The 17,574-nt window shown below is 32.3% G+C and overlaps 1 protein-coding gene across 5 annotated transcripts; it reads right to left on the minus strand.

The window, feature by feature from the left end:
- Positions 1-7,536: 7,536 nt before the first annotated feature.
- LOC107870296 (inactive protein kinase SELMODRAFT_444075) lies at positions 7,537-12,968 on the minus strand. Of its 5 annotated transcripts, none has more exons than XM_016716784.2 (10): positions 12,762-12,896; positions 12,268-12,536; positions 11,616-11,770; positions 11,443-11,537; positions 10,317-11,338; positions 9,506-9,666; positions 9,139-9,215; positions 8,904-9,051; positions 8,643-8,792; positions 7,537-8,006 (listed from the first exon to the last, which is right to left on the minus strand). In XM_016716784.2, the coding sequence occupies exons 2-10, from the start codon at positions 12,434-12,436 to the stop codon at positions 7,968-7,970; spliced, it is 2,016 nt and encodes a 671-aa protein (XP_016572270.1). In that variant the 5' UTR covers positions 12,437-12,536; positions 12,762-12,896; the 3' UTR covers positions 7,537-7,967. The 5 variants fall into 5 exon arrangements, 4 of the variants coding, with proteins under 4 accessions (XP_016572270.1, XP_047268448.1, XP_016572271.1 ...); XR_001674082.2 differs by lacking the exon at positions 12,762-12,896 and adding an exon at positions 8,209-8,296 and having other exon boundaries at positions 7,772-8,006; positions 12,268-12,743; XM_047412492.1 differs by having other exon boundaries at positions 12,268-12,968.
- Positions 12,969-17,574: the final 4,606 nt, after the last annotated feature.

Raw genomic sequence — 17,574 nt, forward strand, 5'->3', positions numbered from 1 at the left:
AATATTTCAACGATAGTTCAAATACAAATACAAATACATGTCTGATCCACATGTATATTACCATACAAAAATACAAGTTTGACTCTGAAATTGAGATTTCAGCGATATTTCAAATACAAATATAAATACATGTCTGATCCACATATATATTACCATACAAAAAATATAAATATGACTCTGAAATTGAGTAGCTAGACTTTACACAGCAAGAAGCAGCAATGGAAGGTGAGAAAGTGAAATTGCTTGGATATTGGGCCAGTCCTTTTACTCTGAGGGTTCATTGGGCACTAAAACTAAAAGGAATTGAATATGACTACCAAGAAGAAGTCCTTTGTTATTGCAGTACAATCCAGTTCATAAAAAGTTTTTAGTTTTGATTAATAATGGAAAACCGATTGCAGAATCACTAGTCATACTGGAATACATTGAAGAGACATGGAAACACAATCCCATCTTCCCAGAAGATCCTTATGAATGGGCCAAGGCGTGCTTTTGGGTAAAATTTATTCATGACAAGGTAATAATCAATTGATGGTATAACTGTGTGAGAAAAGAGAGAGATACAACTTAATTGATGGAGCACAATGTTTATCAATAATTTCAGAAAAAAAGCAAAAAAAAAAAAAAAGGATAGAAGATACGACTATATTGGGGGGTGAAGTAAAATAGTGGAGTGAAAATAGAAAAAGGTAAAGTAATGGGAGTAAAATAGGCGATTGTCTAGTTAATAGGCAAAATAATGTTACTCTTACTATAAACTGTAATTTTGCAAAAGTGTTGCTATTTATTGTAATTATAGTCTTAAATATGCTATTTTCTGCAATTTTTTCTAAAAAATAACTAGATGTAATCACTTATTTATTTAGATATAAATTATCTAAAAATTACATATATACACAAGGTAACTTTACCTTATTACATAAAATCCCATATTAGAAAAGAAATTACAAAAATTTCAAAGTGTTATAAAACAATAAAGAATAGAGAAGAAGAGTAGAGAGAATAGAGAGAGTGCTTCTTATTTTTCTCTTTAGGAATCTTGATGTGTAAATATAATGAATAAAACCCCTCTATTTATAGGAGAAATTTACTCCTAGTCTGAGTAAAAGACGGATGCTTCAAATCCTAATAGATATCAAAGTAGATCTTGATAGATCTTGATAGGCATTCATTATAATGTAAATACATTTATAACACTCTACCTTGAATGTCTAATTGGTAGATAATGTGCCTCGTTAAAACCTTACTAGAAAAAACCCAGTAGGAAAGAATCTAGTGAAGGAAAAAGAGTACACATCTCTAATAATACGCATTTCCGCTGCCTCATTAAAAACCTTACAAGGAAAATCCAGTGGGACAAAACCTCATAAGGAAAAAAGAGTACAACGCGTATTAACTCCCCCTAATGAGAACATCCTTGACCTTTGCATCTCGATCTTGTGCAGCATCTTCTTGAAAGTTGCAATTGGATAAGATTTGGGGAATAAATCAGTCACATTTTCAGTTGAACGAATCTGTTGCACGTTAATATCATCATTCTTTTGTAGCTCATGTATGTAGAAAAGCTTTGGAAAAATATGCTTCGTTCTATCTCCATTTATGAATCCTCCCTTAAGATGTGCTATGTATGCTGAATTATCTCTGTATAAAATTATGGGTAGATTGTCATATTTCACACCACATTTTTCTCGAATGAGATGTATCATGGACCTCAACCATACACATTCTCGGCTTGCTTTATGAATAGCTATTATCTCAGCATGATTCGATGAAGTGATTACGATAGACTGTTTTGTATATCTCCAAGATATGGAAGTACCACCACATATGAACACATAGCCTATTTGAGACCGAGCTTTATGCGGGTTAGATAAGTACCCAACATCAGCATGACCAATAAGATCGGGATTGCAATCTTTAGAATAAAACAAGCTCATGTGTTTTATCCCATTTTGATGTCTCATAGTATGAGTAGAAATATACCTTGCTAACAAATTGACTAAAAAAGTTATAGGCCTTGTAGTATTTGCAAGGTACATGAGTGCATCAATTGCACTAAGATATGGTACTTCATAACCAATCTAATTCGATATATTTTGAATTTCAGCAAATAATCTATTGCTTTGAAAACTCTCTAAGAGTTCCAATGATGTTCAAACAATAAGCTTATACAATATAAGAATTATAAATAAGTTTCCCAGAAACTTTTATATGCTTCAAGCATTTTGAATCCTTAAAAGTTTTTCACATAGGTTTTGTCAAGTGACAATATTCAACATTTCATGAGTGACTTCTTCAAATATCTGGACTGCAAATCAAATAAGTTTAATACTTACCAAAATACATCCTTTCATGTCACTTGATAAATGTCTCTATGTCAGCATGCTTAAATTAACGTAGAATTAAGATCCTCGTAATCTTTCACAATATTGAGCCAATATTGTGTCAAAGATATTGATGATATATCATTTAGTATCAGTTCACAATGCGACATAATATTTTGAGATCTCATCACTTCATTATTTTCAGGTACATGAACCTCTCATAAAGTTTCATGAAGTGTTATGTTGTAGGCTCTTTAAGAGCTCATTGCCTTCTTATTATGATTATTTGCTCCTTATTTTTCAAGGACTATTTCATTTGTAACCGATTAATCTATCACACTTCACGCATGCATAGACTTTGTCCTTTAGGAACACAAAATAAGAGCACTTGCGCTTAATATGAGATGCTTTTGGCATTTGACTTAAATTATCTTTTGGATGAGGATCTGATGATAATTCCTAACATATTTCATAGAGCTTATAATCTCCCCCTTATGTTAGGAAAACTAACATACATCCTCTACTTCTTTGAGGAATCTATCTTTGAGCATTATGGTATATTCATTCAAAATTAGATGGAGTAATTGGTTCCCGACCTTGATTGGGAAGAAATAATCATAATTTATTGGTCTAATGCATACAAGTGTTATTGTATTCAAAATAGCATATTTCAGACCAACACATGAAGCTTTGTTCTCATTAGCAATAATTTAGCTATTTATCGAAGTCATTTAATGCCAAACCATCATCATCAAGATAACTTTCTTGATTGCACAACCTGAAAATTATGTTCTTAACTCAATTTCATTGAGTGAGCAACTTTATGAATGTCAAACTGCAGGTTGACAATGAATGTACATGTGATCATCTTATTGATGCATCTTTTCAACATATCACATGATAGGTGAATGGGCCCATATTCACCTTTTATTCTTTTCAGATTTTGGGGGATCCAATCCCAAAATTAGTTGGTCCAGCCAACTTATCATGGGAACAAATGACATAAACAATTCTCGAAGAATCATCTAGTTCTTCAATACATGTCTAATATTCAATATGCACATCTTCGAGATGTCACAATCATTCATATCAATTTATGAACTTTTATTCTAGTAAACTCCAAGTTTACCATGACATGTACTTTTTTTTCTTTAGTAAATTTCATATTTACTATTACATGAATAAATTTCAGATTTACTACTTTAGAAGTAGATTTTGAAACAACTCTTCTTAGTTATTCTGCTTCATTCGGAGGTGAGTTGTGATACCATCACAATGAAGTACACGTTGGCATTAATAAGTTTTTCATTCCCCAGGAATGGAATATAATCGTGTCTTAAGCCTATCAAATTATGATAGCTTATAACCTCTTTCAAGATTTTACTACTTCAGACGCAAATTGAGGCATACATTTGATGTAGAGAATTTTTGTCTATCATATCTTATGATCATAATATGCGTGTGAAAATATCATCACTTTTGATGATCATGATCATATTTTCCCTTCACGCTTATATTCGTGCATTCAATCACTTGTCTCCTTTTAGACACATTATGCACTGCTATCACATACACCTCAAGAATGAAGTAAGTTGTTATATTTCAGACTTATCATATATTGCTACCACATTCACTTCATGGAATGGAGCATATTCATTGGGTCGGATTTCATGGCTTTTCACCAAATGCCCATTATTTTGCCTTAGCCATCATAATATCATCAGTATGGTATATTGAGATTCAAACTCAACGTCTTATCTATATAAAGGCGTCTTAGGCAATAAATCAATAGGGTTTGAACCCAACATCTTATTTTCATAGTGTATGCATTCGTATCGTGCTTTGGAGATGATGACCATCTTCAAGTGGTCAAATCTTTCTTTTAGGCTATTCCACAAAACAAGTGGATCCTTAGTAGTAAGGTTTTCGATTTTCATAATTTCATCAAGATGATGACACAAGAAAATCATAGTCTTTGCACGATTTTGATTAGATGCTGTATTTTCTTTCTTTATGGCGTCTCCAAAACCCATAACATCTAAGTGAATTTCAACATCCAACACCCGTGAGAGGTAGTTCTTGCTCGAGGCAATGAACTCAAGTTTTGTAAGATTATTAGTCTGACGAAAAGAAATAAAATAACACCTTAGCCTTCAAATTTGAGACGGCAGTGTGTAAAATTCAAATCTATCGTCTTACCCTCAATCAATAATATAATATATTTTTTTAAAAAAATAGCTTTTGTAAACTAACACTAAATTGCGTCATAGAAGTTGAAAAAGTATACATACATAAAAATAAATTTTGTGCTTTGTTGTAACCCACGACTTAACAAAATTATGATATTCTTTGTGAAGAATTTATATGCACAAATTGAATAATACTAAAAGCAGTTGCAAATGATAATTTTAAAAATCAAGGCCCACCTTCATTCGGTTTCGTAACAACTTTGTTTATGACAAAATTAATTCTAAGATCAAATTATATCAACCAACAATTAAAGTTATGTAACTTAATTTTATTTGCAAAACAGTAGCTCGTTTCTACCAAAATTTTTAACATAACAGAAGGAAGCAATAACATGGATAATTGACACAAGCATATGGAAAAGAAAGTTGGTAACAAATTACCTGGCGTAATTCTTACCTTATTATTACCGTGTGCACTTTAATTAATTAGAGACTCGTGCTGATAAGGTGTTATAAAGCAATAAAGAATAGAGAAGAAGAGTAGAGAGAATAGAGAGAGTGATTCTTATTTCTTCTCTTGAGGGATCTTGATGTGTAAATACAATGAATAAAATCCCTCTATTTATAGGGAAAATTTACTCCTAGTATGAGTAAAAGACGGATGCTTCAAATCCTAATAGATATCAAAGTAGATCTTGATAGACATTCACTATAATGTAAATACATTTATAACACAAAATAATTTTTCCATTACTTAAATCCCTTAAATTTACTCTTTCTCTCTCATCCCCCTCATACATATAAAAATACCCTTTTTTTCTCTTTTTTTTGCACACCGATTTTTGCTCCTTTTTCTGTGCTCCTTTATTTACGCCTACAATCAAGCTAATGTGATCTGAGGAATTTCAAATTGTTCAGTTATCAACCATTAATTGAACAAAGTTCACCTTCTTTATTTAATTTTAAGATTTTTTTTTTCAACTTTACCAAATCAAATTTGGATTTGAATTTTTCTTTGTTTCGTATATGTACTTATCAAAGTATCCGATTATGTAATTCAATAACACTGTGAGAGTTGAAAAATTGAATTTTATGGTGTGTTTGGTATGAAGGAAAATTGAATTTCCAGAATTGAGAGCAATAACATTGAAAATTAAATCAAGAAGATAATGAATCCTACCGTGTCAAGAAGAGCTCCAAGGCGATCACCAAAGGTAACCTCCACTACAGTTGATTCTAGATCCAAATCTAAATCTATTATGACTTTGGGTGTTAGGACAATCTCTTGGGAACTTCCATCCTGATTCCCAAGTCCCATGAATCAAAAACAAATATTCAGACAACAAAAACAAGGGGAACACGTTATTTCATTAAGGTAATATACTTTAGATACCTCAACAACTGCAGTTGAGGATGTGAAATTGTTGTATGAGGTTGTATTTTATATGTTTTGGCAATATGATTCTATGTATAAGATTTCATTATACTTGTATTAACACTATATTATTAATTGTATAAGGTTTACACATACATGTGAAACTGTTGTATCAGGTTGTATTTTTTTTGTTTTGTCTTTCTTCTTCTATGTATAAGATTTCATTATACATTGGTTCAGATTATGTAATGATTCGTATAAGGTGTATACATACATGTGAAACTATATAAGATTATATTAAGACAAGCTTGGTTAGTGCACTCAACTTCTCAATCAACACCCATTTAATGTTGACTATGTGCATTTGATATTTAACTCCGTGGCAATGGGCGAGATAAATTTCAAGAATGTTACACTTCCTGAAATAACAATACCATCACTTTTGTATTGTTCATAAAGAATTTTGAACTCCCAAATACCCGAATGACGCAACAATATTGATTTTTTAGAGAAGTGAAGAAAGCAAATGTCGATCTTTTTTTTTACCAGATCGTATTGCAACCGAAAAATAAATTAATTATGATGTTTAAGATTATTTTTTTTTGAATTTGAATTTCAGTTACTATATTTAATTATACACCAAATAATGATAGGTAATTAATAGCGTTAATTAAGGAAGAAAAATATAGTATCTGATTTGTCTTTCCATAAATATAGGCTAATCAATTTTCTAATACATTCCAGCAATGTAAGAGAGTCCACCAAATGTATAAATATATTACCCAAAATCGAGAGAGAGAAAGCCAGCCGGGATTTTAAGTAAATACTTTTATTAGGGAAGGGATTTAAGTGGTTTATACATAAATTATTATACAAATACAATTTTATGATAACTATGTCCAATAATTTATTAATCATTTGTTCAACTGATTATAACTACATTTATAATTTAATAGTAAACCATAAAAATATTGTTCAGAAAGATAAGGTTCGAAACTTCTAATAAAATAACAACTGTCATAACACTTGATCAAGGTAAAACTTGAGTGAGACATGATAAATTTTGTTTATATTGTTATAAATAGAAAATTGAAAGTAAATACATTGTAATTACTTATTTATTTAAATTATATCTCAAATTTGCTACTAAGGCCTGTTAAGTCTAAATCACATTAAATTATATTTAATCACTTATTTATCTAAACTACATTTCAAATGTATTAGTAAAATTCGGTAAGATTGAATCAAATCAAGTTATTAATACATCTAATTATATTAGATCGATGGTGTTTGATTTTATAATAAAGATTGTCCAGTCACTATATAGACGAGAGAATATCTCGCTCTCAAATGTAACCTTTTTTTAGTTTGGTGTTGCTACAACAAATTTTCATTCATGATAAAAAATAATTATTAGCTACGAAATTCTGTCAAAATTCGTTTCGCTATAACAAATAGCTATGGAACTTGAAGCAAAAACTTAACAATTGCCATAACTTTTTAGAATTTGAAACAAAAAGTACTCATTTAGTTACAATATTTAACTTGACACAACTTATTATATCTACAGATTTTAGTATTATTGCAGTAATTTTATTATGTCATAGACATATCAAGTTCTACTTATGCGAGAGAATTCTTTTATTGACAAAAAAATAAGAGCTGATTCCTCTTTTCAAATAGTTAATGATTCACATATATAATTTTTCTCTACCACTTTTACTCCTCCTATGTGTTTTTTCTTAAAATTATTATGAAATTAAATCAAAATTGAAGACAAGCTACACTTCCTCTGCCATTCTACATCCAACATTTCCTCCTAATTCTACTATGAATAAGAAATCAAAAAAATTAACACATTCCTAAAAATGGCCATGACATCCTTGTTTTTCTATCATGTATACGCCCCTTGTCCTCATATATAGGAGAGCGTTTTCTGCCTGTGGCACATCTTGTTGGAGCCCAGAGAAGGTGGAACATTATTGTGCAACGTCTCTTGCAAGCTTTGGCTTTGATCGTCTTTTTTCAAACTCGACTTCTTTCGAAGATCAACTCCAGAGAGCAGTGTTAATTGCAAACTTAGCTCACTAACACATCCCCTTCCAACATCCGAAGTACCTACAATTGCAATGAGAAAAACAAGACATAAGGATCATATTATAGTCTTCGTACTAAAGTCTATTCTGGGGTGTTGCTGACATAATGTCATTAATTTAACCTTGAAGCAAGAGCTTTTCTCACTGAAAATAAACAGTTAAAAAAGACACAAGTTATATGCCAGTTCCTAAATTCTCAAGTGAAATAAGAAATACTTTCCTACTTGTAGAGCAGGCCAGAAACAAGACTGTCAGATGAATCAAACCAGGACCAACTTTAACCTCCTGCCACTATCGAGCAATGGGGACTACCTGAGTTATAATGAATGATTTTTTAATGAAACAAAGTCTGAATACAACTCTTGAAGAATCTATTAACATTAGGTCCTCTCTTTGCGGGGTAGCAAAGCACTAGTCAATGCATTCACAATTCAAAGTAACAGCTGCATTTTAAAAGTAGTTTCAGGCTTGAATGGAAAATAATATGATACTGACTTTCACATTCAAAAATATGCATGAAAGACATTTTTGGCATTTAGGCGATGGTTTAGGTAGCAGTCACTATAATTAGCTTCCAGATCTAGAAACTCTTTAGGAAAAATAGGCAGTTCTCTCCCAAGTTCAAATTTATAGACAGCAACATTCAGCATATCTCTACCTGAGACATCCTCGGCCTTGAATTAGGGTCCCGTCGAATACATAATGAAGCACAACGTAGCATGCCACGAATCTCCTGCTCCAAGTAGCAGTTCGCTAGACACGGGTCAATGAGTTCAGAGATGGCACTCTTTCGAAGTAGAGGACGTGCCTGCTCCATTTGGAATACAAGGATAAACTATTAGTACCCTAAACCATTAAAGCACGGGTATATTCAGATATTGATGTGCCCATAAAACATTAGGAAAACTTAAACTCATACCCATTCACTGAGGGACTGTTGGCCCTTTGGGCGGTTAATGTCTATCGCTTTTCTTCCAGTGACAAGTTCCAATAGTACTACACCAAATGAGTAAGCATCCGCCTTTTCAGTTATTTGACCACTTTGAGCATATTCCGGTGCCAAGTACCTGAACAAGAACAATTCGTATCAATTAATAGGCTGAAAGAAAATGTGTCGGGCGCAACTGTGTCATTCTTCATTTTTAGTTATTTACCCAAATGTTCCAATTACTCTGGTATCAACTCCTAAGTCTCCTTCTGGTTGCCACCTTGCCAGTCCAAAGTCTCCAACCTATATCACAAAGAAAATGTGAAGATGGGGCTTAAAACAGAGAATAATACAACCAAGCAAGGGCAAGTAGAAGTTCATTTTGTGACCAGTTTAGAGAATAAACAATCTACAACATTTTAAAGACAAATTACAGCTGATATCTCTGAACACTGTTTTCCCCTTCCATCATGTAGAAAAAAAATTAACAAAAATCAACTAAAGCTTGTGTCTTTTTCAGTAATTAAACAAGGTCAAGCATGACAACAAATCATGTAAATAGAGAAACTAAAGCGGGTAAGAGCAATACACACCAATGGCTCAAAATCATGAGTTAGGAGGATATTATTTGGCCGCATGTCACGATGAACAATACAACCTACTCTGCACTCCTCGTGCAGGTATCTAAGTCCTCGAGCAGCTCCAACCGCAATCTTTTGACGTGCTGACCAATTTAATGGATGTCCATTACGTCCTGTGGTTTGACAAATTGATTATCAACATACGATTATGGGTTGCGCAGCTTGTGACAGGTTTCTAAGCTTTCAAGAACCTTCACTGTTCTCTACACACTCTACACATGAGCAAAAAAAGGTTCTCATAATAACAGAGGTGTTTCGTCCATTAGATCACTTAGTCAGTTGTCTAGGACGCCATAATTATGGAGCCCCCATATTATCATATCCAATTAGTTATCTATAGTATTTTAAGAAATTATTAATATATTTTGTTAGCATAAAAAGGGAAAATAACCCATACTTTTTGAAAAAAAAAAAAGAAACTAAGTAGAATTTTACATGGAATCTTCCTTAGAATAAAAAGGAAACAACTCATTACTAAGTAGAGTTTTACATGTATTTTTTGCGTCCCAAAAAGATATATATATATATACACACCCAATATGGTTGAGACGCCACTACATAATAACTTTCCATATAAGGTGATTCAGATATAGTTTGTAAGGTGAAAAACACTTTTGACAGATCTATGTACGGGAGGAGTTATGGCTGGAAGTGGAATCTCACATTCAATATTATCAAATTAGAAGAAAAAAAAATAACAGCTCCGAACATGGGGCGTAATGAGTATTGAGATCTAAAGACAAATGACTGGAGAAGTTGGTACCATAAAGGTGAGAATCTAAAGAGCCATTGCAGATATATTCATAAACTAGCAACCGTCTTCCATCTTCCACACAGAAGCCAATCAGCATCACAACATTTCGATGTTGAGCACAGCTCAGGACCTCCACTTCAGAGCAAAATTCAAGGTCGCCTTGCAAACTAGCTGATTTGTGTTGCTTGACTGCTATTACTTGGCCATCTGGTAAGTGTCCACGATGTACAGAACCATATCCACCCTCAGCCAAAAAGTTAGCTTGAGAAAATCCACCGGTAGCACGTTCGAGCTCAGAATAAGTGAACCACCGAGGTGGTTTTCCGAATAAAGGTGCCTTGTGTTGACATATTGAACAAAGTGGAGGAGGATCAGCGAGAGAATTTTTGGTTAATGACATCATTTTTCTCATATTACTGTTTATTTCCACATCATGTCTTTCTTTCTTTAGACAAACTTTAGGTTCCCTATCAAGTCCAAATGATTTCTCTGGAAAAACATCATGCTTTAACTTTAGCAATGTGCCTTTGCATCTCTGCGAGTCTCTCTTTAAGTAATGTGAGAAATCCTTTGCTGCAATGAGAATGCCTTGCATCCATTGCTGGGAACATATGCTTGTTGTAGATGAACTCAGTTTCTCACTATCTGTATCGGAATCAGATTCATCTGAATAATGATTGCATTTATGTGAAAAAGTCTTCTTCACATCCCAATTGATCTCAGAGAAGAATAGTGGAGAGGTCCCTATGTCAAGACTGGAAATTGAGGATGTCCCAGGGTCAGTTGCGGTGAATGATGAATGCTCTGGACTACTTGCTGGAGTCACGTTGGGCACCCGAATCTCATTCCAGTGATCATCAGACTTTTCATCTAAATGTTTTGAAGATGCTTGTGACGTACGGAAGACTTCAGATTCAGTGATGGGGGATCCAATGAAATTCAAACGAAGCACTTTTGGTTGAGAGCTTTTTATCTGAACAACATTGCATTCCAGTTGTTCCATACAAAGTCTGGCCTCTTTTTTCATTCGCCTGGACAAACGACATCAAGAAAATATGCATTTAGCACCAATAGAACAGACGCAAGACACAAAGTTCATATATGCAAACATGAAATAAGATGTACACCACATTACTTATCCAATACCACCCATCGAGTGTGAACTTTCCTGGCTTCAGCAGCCACAACTCCAGATCGTGACCCAGAAATGACTTTGACTTTCACCTTCATCTGTGAGATACAATTGAATGATGTGGGAATCCTATACGTGGGAACATTATAAGCTATCAGAATTAGATGGTCACTTACTTTATTTGGTTCATAAATATCATGAAGTTGAAGCAACATTTGAGTGCACGATTCTGAAATGAAATCCTTTTGATCTAAAGTCGTTCCAGACAGTGACCTCCAGTTGCTACTCCTGCAATCACTGTTAAATCTAGGAAAACCCCAAAGCCTTTTACCTGAAAAGTGAAGTTCAAGTTATATTCCTCTACAGCAAACGAAAATAATAAAGAGTGGAGAAACTAGAATCTCAGGTGTTTAACTATCCTAATTCTTGCAATGGTCAAATTTAACACAGGGCAATGACATGAATCAATCAAGGCTCTAGCCGGCAATGGCTCTAGAAATCCTGCTTATTCATTATAAGGATAAAGGGCTGAAAATGAAGGGGAAAAAAACAGCAGAGGTGGAGGCAGGATTTCTGCTGAGGGGTTCAAATCTAAAGAAAAACTCGCCTAAGGGGTTCAACATTTACGATATATTCATAAAAATTATTTTTAATTATATATTAATAATATATTTTTTCGTTGAAGGGGGTTCGGACGAATCTATTACTTTCTGGCTCCGCCTTTGAAAACAGGGTAATCCTCTAAATTGCCTGTCATATATATACATATATCAATACAAGTAGTAGTAATATGTAAATGTATGTTGGGGCAGAAAGAAAAAAGTTTACTTGAACTATGAGCAGGAATAAGGACCAGCAGCTTAACATAATCTCCAGGTTGAACCACATGAGTTAGTGCCCAGATAAAGGCACTTGTTGAGATATCTCTCGAAGCTTTAACAGCAACAAGTACAACTCTCTTTCCCACATCCAAGCTTCTATCAATCCCACTCTTCATCTCAACCCCCACAAGTAAATTCAATAGTTTGATCAAGAATTGGAGGGACAGTAACTGAAAAGTTTCTTCAGATGAAGAAAAAAATGTGCAAAGTGTAACCCTGAAACAGAAAGCGAGGTGTCATGATTTTCTGGTGTTAAAGTTAAAAAAGGTAAAGCAGACAAAGTCAAATAGTCAGCAAGCTTGATTTATCGCATCATGTTTCAACAGGATCGTAAATCATTGGGATCATCATTTCAATCTCATATACGGTGCGGTGCCCAACAAAATTGAAAAGAGTAATCAACAACAGATGGAGGACAAAGACAGTGAAAGCTAAACAAACTTTGAATAACAGCTCCTTTTCCAGCGACCCCACAAGGTTCCAGCAGGGGCCCTTTTATATCTACTCTTCTTCCTCTTTATCCATGTAAAGCCTCTCCTACTGTACTAATGGAATCAACCATGCTGCACTCCAAGAATATAAATAAAGTACTCCCTCCGTTTCATTTTATGTATTGTCATTTAATCACAGTTTAAGAAATAAGAGGACACTTGGTGATGTTTACTAAATTATCATATATCAAAAAAATGTACTGTTTTTTTTTTAAATTAAGTGAAATTAATAAAAATAAAAGTATATTTGTATTATTATAGTTAAAAATAAGGAAAGATAAAATTTTTTTTGAACCGATCCAAAAAAAATGATATCACATAAAATGAAACGGAGGTAGTACATTTTTAAGTTTAGTGATTTTTGAAACTTGAAATTATATTTAGTTATAAATTATTTGAAGTTTTGCAGGCCAAAGTTCTAAAACTCCATATGAAAGTTTGAAATTGTTTTAAAGAAAGATTTTCAAAATGTTATCTCGAATCTATGATCAAATCAACATTTAGATAATCTTTATTTTTCTTTTTTAAAAAAAGATCAAACACTACTAAAGTAGCTTTATTTTTCTTTTTTCGCTCTTTCATAAAGTTCAACCTATAAGATGAATGGAAAAGGGTTAAACATATACCCAATATATTAAGGGCTGTTTGGCCATAGATGTTTCAAAGTAATTTTTGGTAAGAACTTGACAAATAAAAATAATATATAATTATATAATTTGTTATTATTTGATAAATCTTCAAAATTTTCAAATACTAGAAAAAATTAGTATTTGAATCAAATTTCATATTATGGAAACTTCTACAAGTGAAAAGTGTTTCTCAAATATTATGACCAAATACATTTTCACCTAAATCTTAATTTAAAAATAACTTGCTAAAAATATATGAGCATATGTTATCAAACGCTAGCTAAGAATAGCTCATAAATGTCCTCCATTAACTTTAGGGTCTGCAAAGTGTGTACAACAAAGGTATTCACAGTTTAGATAAAAACTTTTCAAATGAAAAGTTTAATTAAATTAAAAAAATCAAATCAAACAAAACCATTTAAATAAATTAATTTTGTTTTTAAAATTATATAAAAGTGCATGTGACAACTTTACATTGCAAAATATGGTCAATTATTTAAACTCTTACAAAAAATAGCCCAGTGTTTATGTTTATGGACATCTGTTGCACCATCTTGGCTTATATGTTCTCTTTTTGGGTCTTATTAGAATAAACATAAACATGTTGATTTTGAGTTTTAAAGTCAAATTCGCGTATGAAATTTGAGATTAATTTTTGTATAAGTATTGTTGGGTTTGGTTGGAGATATTACTGGGGATTATTTCAATTGATTGGAAATATCAATAGGAACTCAAAACTAAAAATTTGAAGTGATTTAGAAGATATTTGAGTTAAATTTCAGAAAATACTTGAGGAAAAGGAAGAACGAGTAAAGTTTCATTGATTTTGTAACAAACTTTGTTTTGAATGGATATTGCTATAAAGGAACAGGTACGCGTTGAGGAAATTAAGTCTAAAGTTTTCGGCAATTTGTTGCAGTTTTTTAGATCTTTTTGAACGAATCAGATGCTTGGAATCAACAAAGAAGATGGAAGTCAATTTTCGTAGTGTATAATACTGTATGGTATTGTATATGAATGTGTTATATACGTCTTATGTATATATACAATTATATGATGATATAAATAATTATACAAATATATACATATGTATAAATAATGTTTAAACAATGTATCTATAATGTATAAGTGTGTATAAAATATAGAGGAAGAAGAAAATAATCAAAATAAAAAGATCGTATTATATACACAACAATATACTATATAGTATACAAATGTATACAATATTATACCCAAAAAAAAGTTACTTTACATTTGTTGGCCAAATTCAGGTTTGGACGATAAAATGTAATGTACTTTTTTGGCCATCACATTCCAATGCATATTTGATATGCGTACTTTTTTTTGTAATTATTTGATTTATATTTTTAAAAATTGATAAAATTTGATTTTATTTTAATTTTTTTCAAACAAATTTGAAAACATAACCAAAATGAACCAACAAATTATATACATATTTTTATAATTATGTAACACCATATTTTTTTATGAACAATTTTAAGTATCTAATCATATATATGTTCATCAAAATTTATTTAAGAAATCAAAAAGTACAAACACAAAAGAAAGAGAAAGAGCAAGAGAGAGGGGGGACAAGGGCCAGTTCAGGTCCAAACTAAAAAACACAACAAAAATAACACAAATATATTAGAATTTGGTTATTAGGTCAATGGAATTAGGGGTCCTTCAGTAGAGTGTATAAAAAATATAAAGCATGCATTTATTTTGTGTATTGCTAATATCTTTTTTGGTAAACTCTTTCATCACATGTATCATTAATGCTTGCATTAGTTATATACTCAATTTGGTATTAAGGAATGCATTACTAATGCAAAGAAATCTATCATATTAGTAATGCAATGGATCTAATCAGTGGCGAATTCAGAATTTAAGGATTGTGGGTGCTTAAAAAATTAAAAAACTAGAAAAAGTAAAAAAAATTGTCTCAACAAGGTTAGAACCTGAGATGCCCTTTCTAGTGGAGAACCTTAAGATCAATCTAAATGTCAGTGCACCCAACCAACTTTTCGTTTTAGTGGGTGCTTTTATATCCTTTATACCTATTTTTATATATTTTTTTATGTAATTATACCTATTTCGCGTCGAGTTTACTGGGTGTCAGAGCACCCCAAAAAATAATGTAGGTCTGCCCCTGGATCTAATGCATGCATTAGGGTGGTTAAAGTCACAATTATCCATCAAAATCTTTTCCACATCCTTTTCATTATACTTATGAAGTATATTTTTGTAAAGAACTGATTTTTTTACAAATTATGTTGTTAATGTTATTTTTAATACATTGCATAAGAAAAATGCAAGAATACTAATTTTTGTAAAGAAAAATTTTCTTACAAATTATGTTGTTAATGTTATTTTTAATACGTTAAATTAAACAATGCATAAGAAAAATGTAAGTATAACTAACACAAACATAACTAACCCAAGTATTACTAATACACTATATTTTGCACTATTCTTATAAACCTACCTAACAACCCCTTAGCAGTTTAACATTTAGTAGTTAGCAACCATCAAAATTCAACTAGAAAAAAAAAATAATAGCAGCAACTAAGCTCCATATGTTGACTAATTTTTCAATATCAATCATGTGCAGAGTCTTGTTATGGTCTTATTTTTTAGTATTAAGTGGAATAAAGTTTTACTAAGTCAATTTCTGATTTTTTCTATTTACTGTTTCAGCAACTTAGTGGACATGTTGTTAGCAGTGTTTTACCCTTGCTTCATCACTATCTTTAGTCTCTATTTTTTAGGTTTAATTGTTAAGTTGTAAGTCTATAAAAGGGCACTAGGTCGTCTTATCTTATGCAGTTCAATTGAGAAGTAAAAAAACTACGAGTTTTTTCTTTCTTATCACTTTGTCTACTTCATTTACTCTTCTTTCTTCCAATAATTTTGGTATTCGAGTAGCCAAGTTTCTTCACCTAGAAACCAAAGAGAGGGTGAGAAAGAGAGATTGTAAAACGCAAGAGAGAAATCCATCATCTTCAGATAAAAACATGGCAGTGAGCATCAATTCAAATTCTCATCCCCTTCCAATTTTTAAAGGGGTGAATTATCTGTTTTGGAGTCTTAAGATGAAGACTCTTTTGAAGTTTCACGAGCGATGGGATTTGGTGGAGAATGAATTTTCAGACCCGGATGAAGGTCATGCCCAGCAGCTCCAAAAAAATTACAGGAAGGATTCGAAGGCATTGTTCCTGATTCAACAAGCAGTTCATGATGATATCTTCCCAAAATTTTAGCAGCGGAGACATCCGATGAAGCTTGAGAAATTTTGCAGTAAGAGTATATGGGAGATAAGAAGGTAATTATAGTTAAATTATAAATTTTACGTCGTGATTTTGAAACTTTAAGCATGAAAAGGGCTAAATTCGTGCAAGACTATATGTCTAGAATCTCTGCAATTGTTAATCTGATGAAGCCTTATGGAGAAAAAATTACTGCTGAAACCAGGTCTTTACTGCTGAATCCAAGGACTTATCTGACTATACATTTGATGAATCAATGGGTTCTTTGTTAGCTCATGAAGATAGGCTAAACAGGTTTCATAAAAAGGTTGAAGAAAAAATATTCCAGGTGAAAGAGGATTCATCTTTCTCCAAAGAAAAATCCTCAAATTTCTCTGGTAGAGGTAGAGGAAGAGGGAATTTTTGTGGCCGAGGTTGAGGCCGTGACAGAGGTAGAGGACAATTTAGTGAGTCACATTAGCCAAAGAGTGACTTGCAATGCTAGTATTGTAAGAAGTCCAGCCACACTGAAGCATATTGTTGGACAAAATATAGAGATGAACAAAAGCATGTCACTCTCTTTGAGAAAGTTGAGGATGAACGTAAATTGTTCATGGCTCATTGTCCAATTACTGACAATTCTGATGGTGTTTGGATTATTGATAGTAGATGCTAGAATCATATGTCTAGTACAAAGTCTCTATTTAGAGATCTTAATGAGAAAAAGTAAAGTTTGACTCGTTGATGACAAACAAGTATGAGTTGAAGGCAGGGGTACCATAGCCATCAAAACAATGCAGGGTAATTCTAGACGTATCTGTGATATGCAATTTGTTCCTAGTTTGGCTTACAATTTGCTAAGTGTTGGACAATTGATGGTTAATGA

This window comes from Capsicum annuum, chromosome 5 (genome assembly GCF_002878395.1).
Source record: "Capsicum annuum cultivar UCD-10X-F1 chromosome 5, UCD10Xv1.1, whole genome shotgun sequence".
Lineage (NCBI taxonomy): Eukaryota > Viridiplantae > Streptophyta > Magnoliopsida > Solanales > Solanaceae > Capsicum > Capsicum annuum.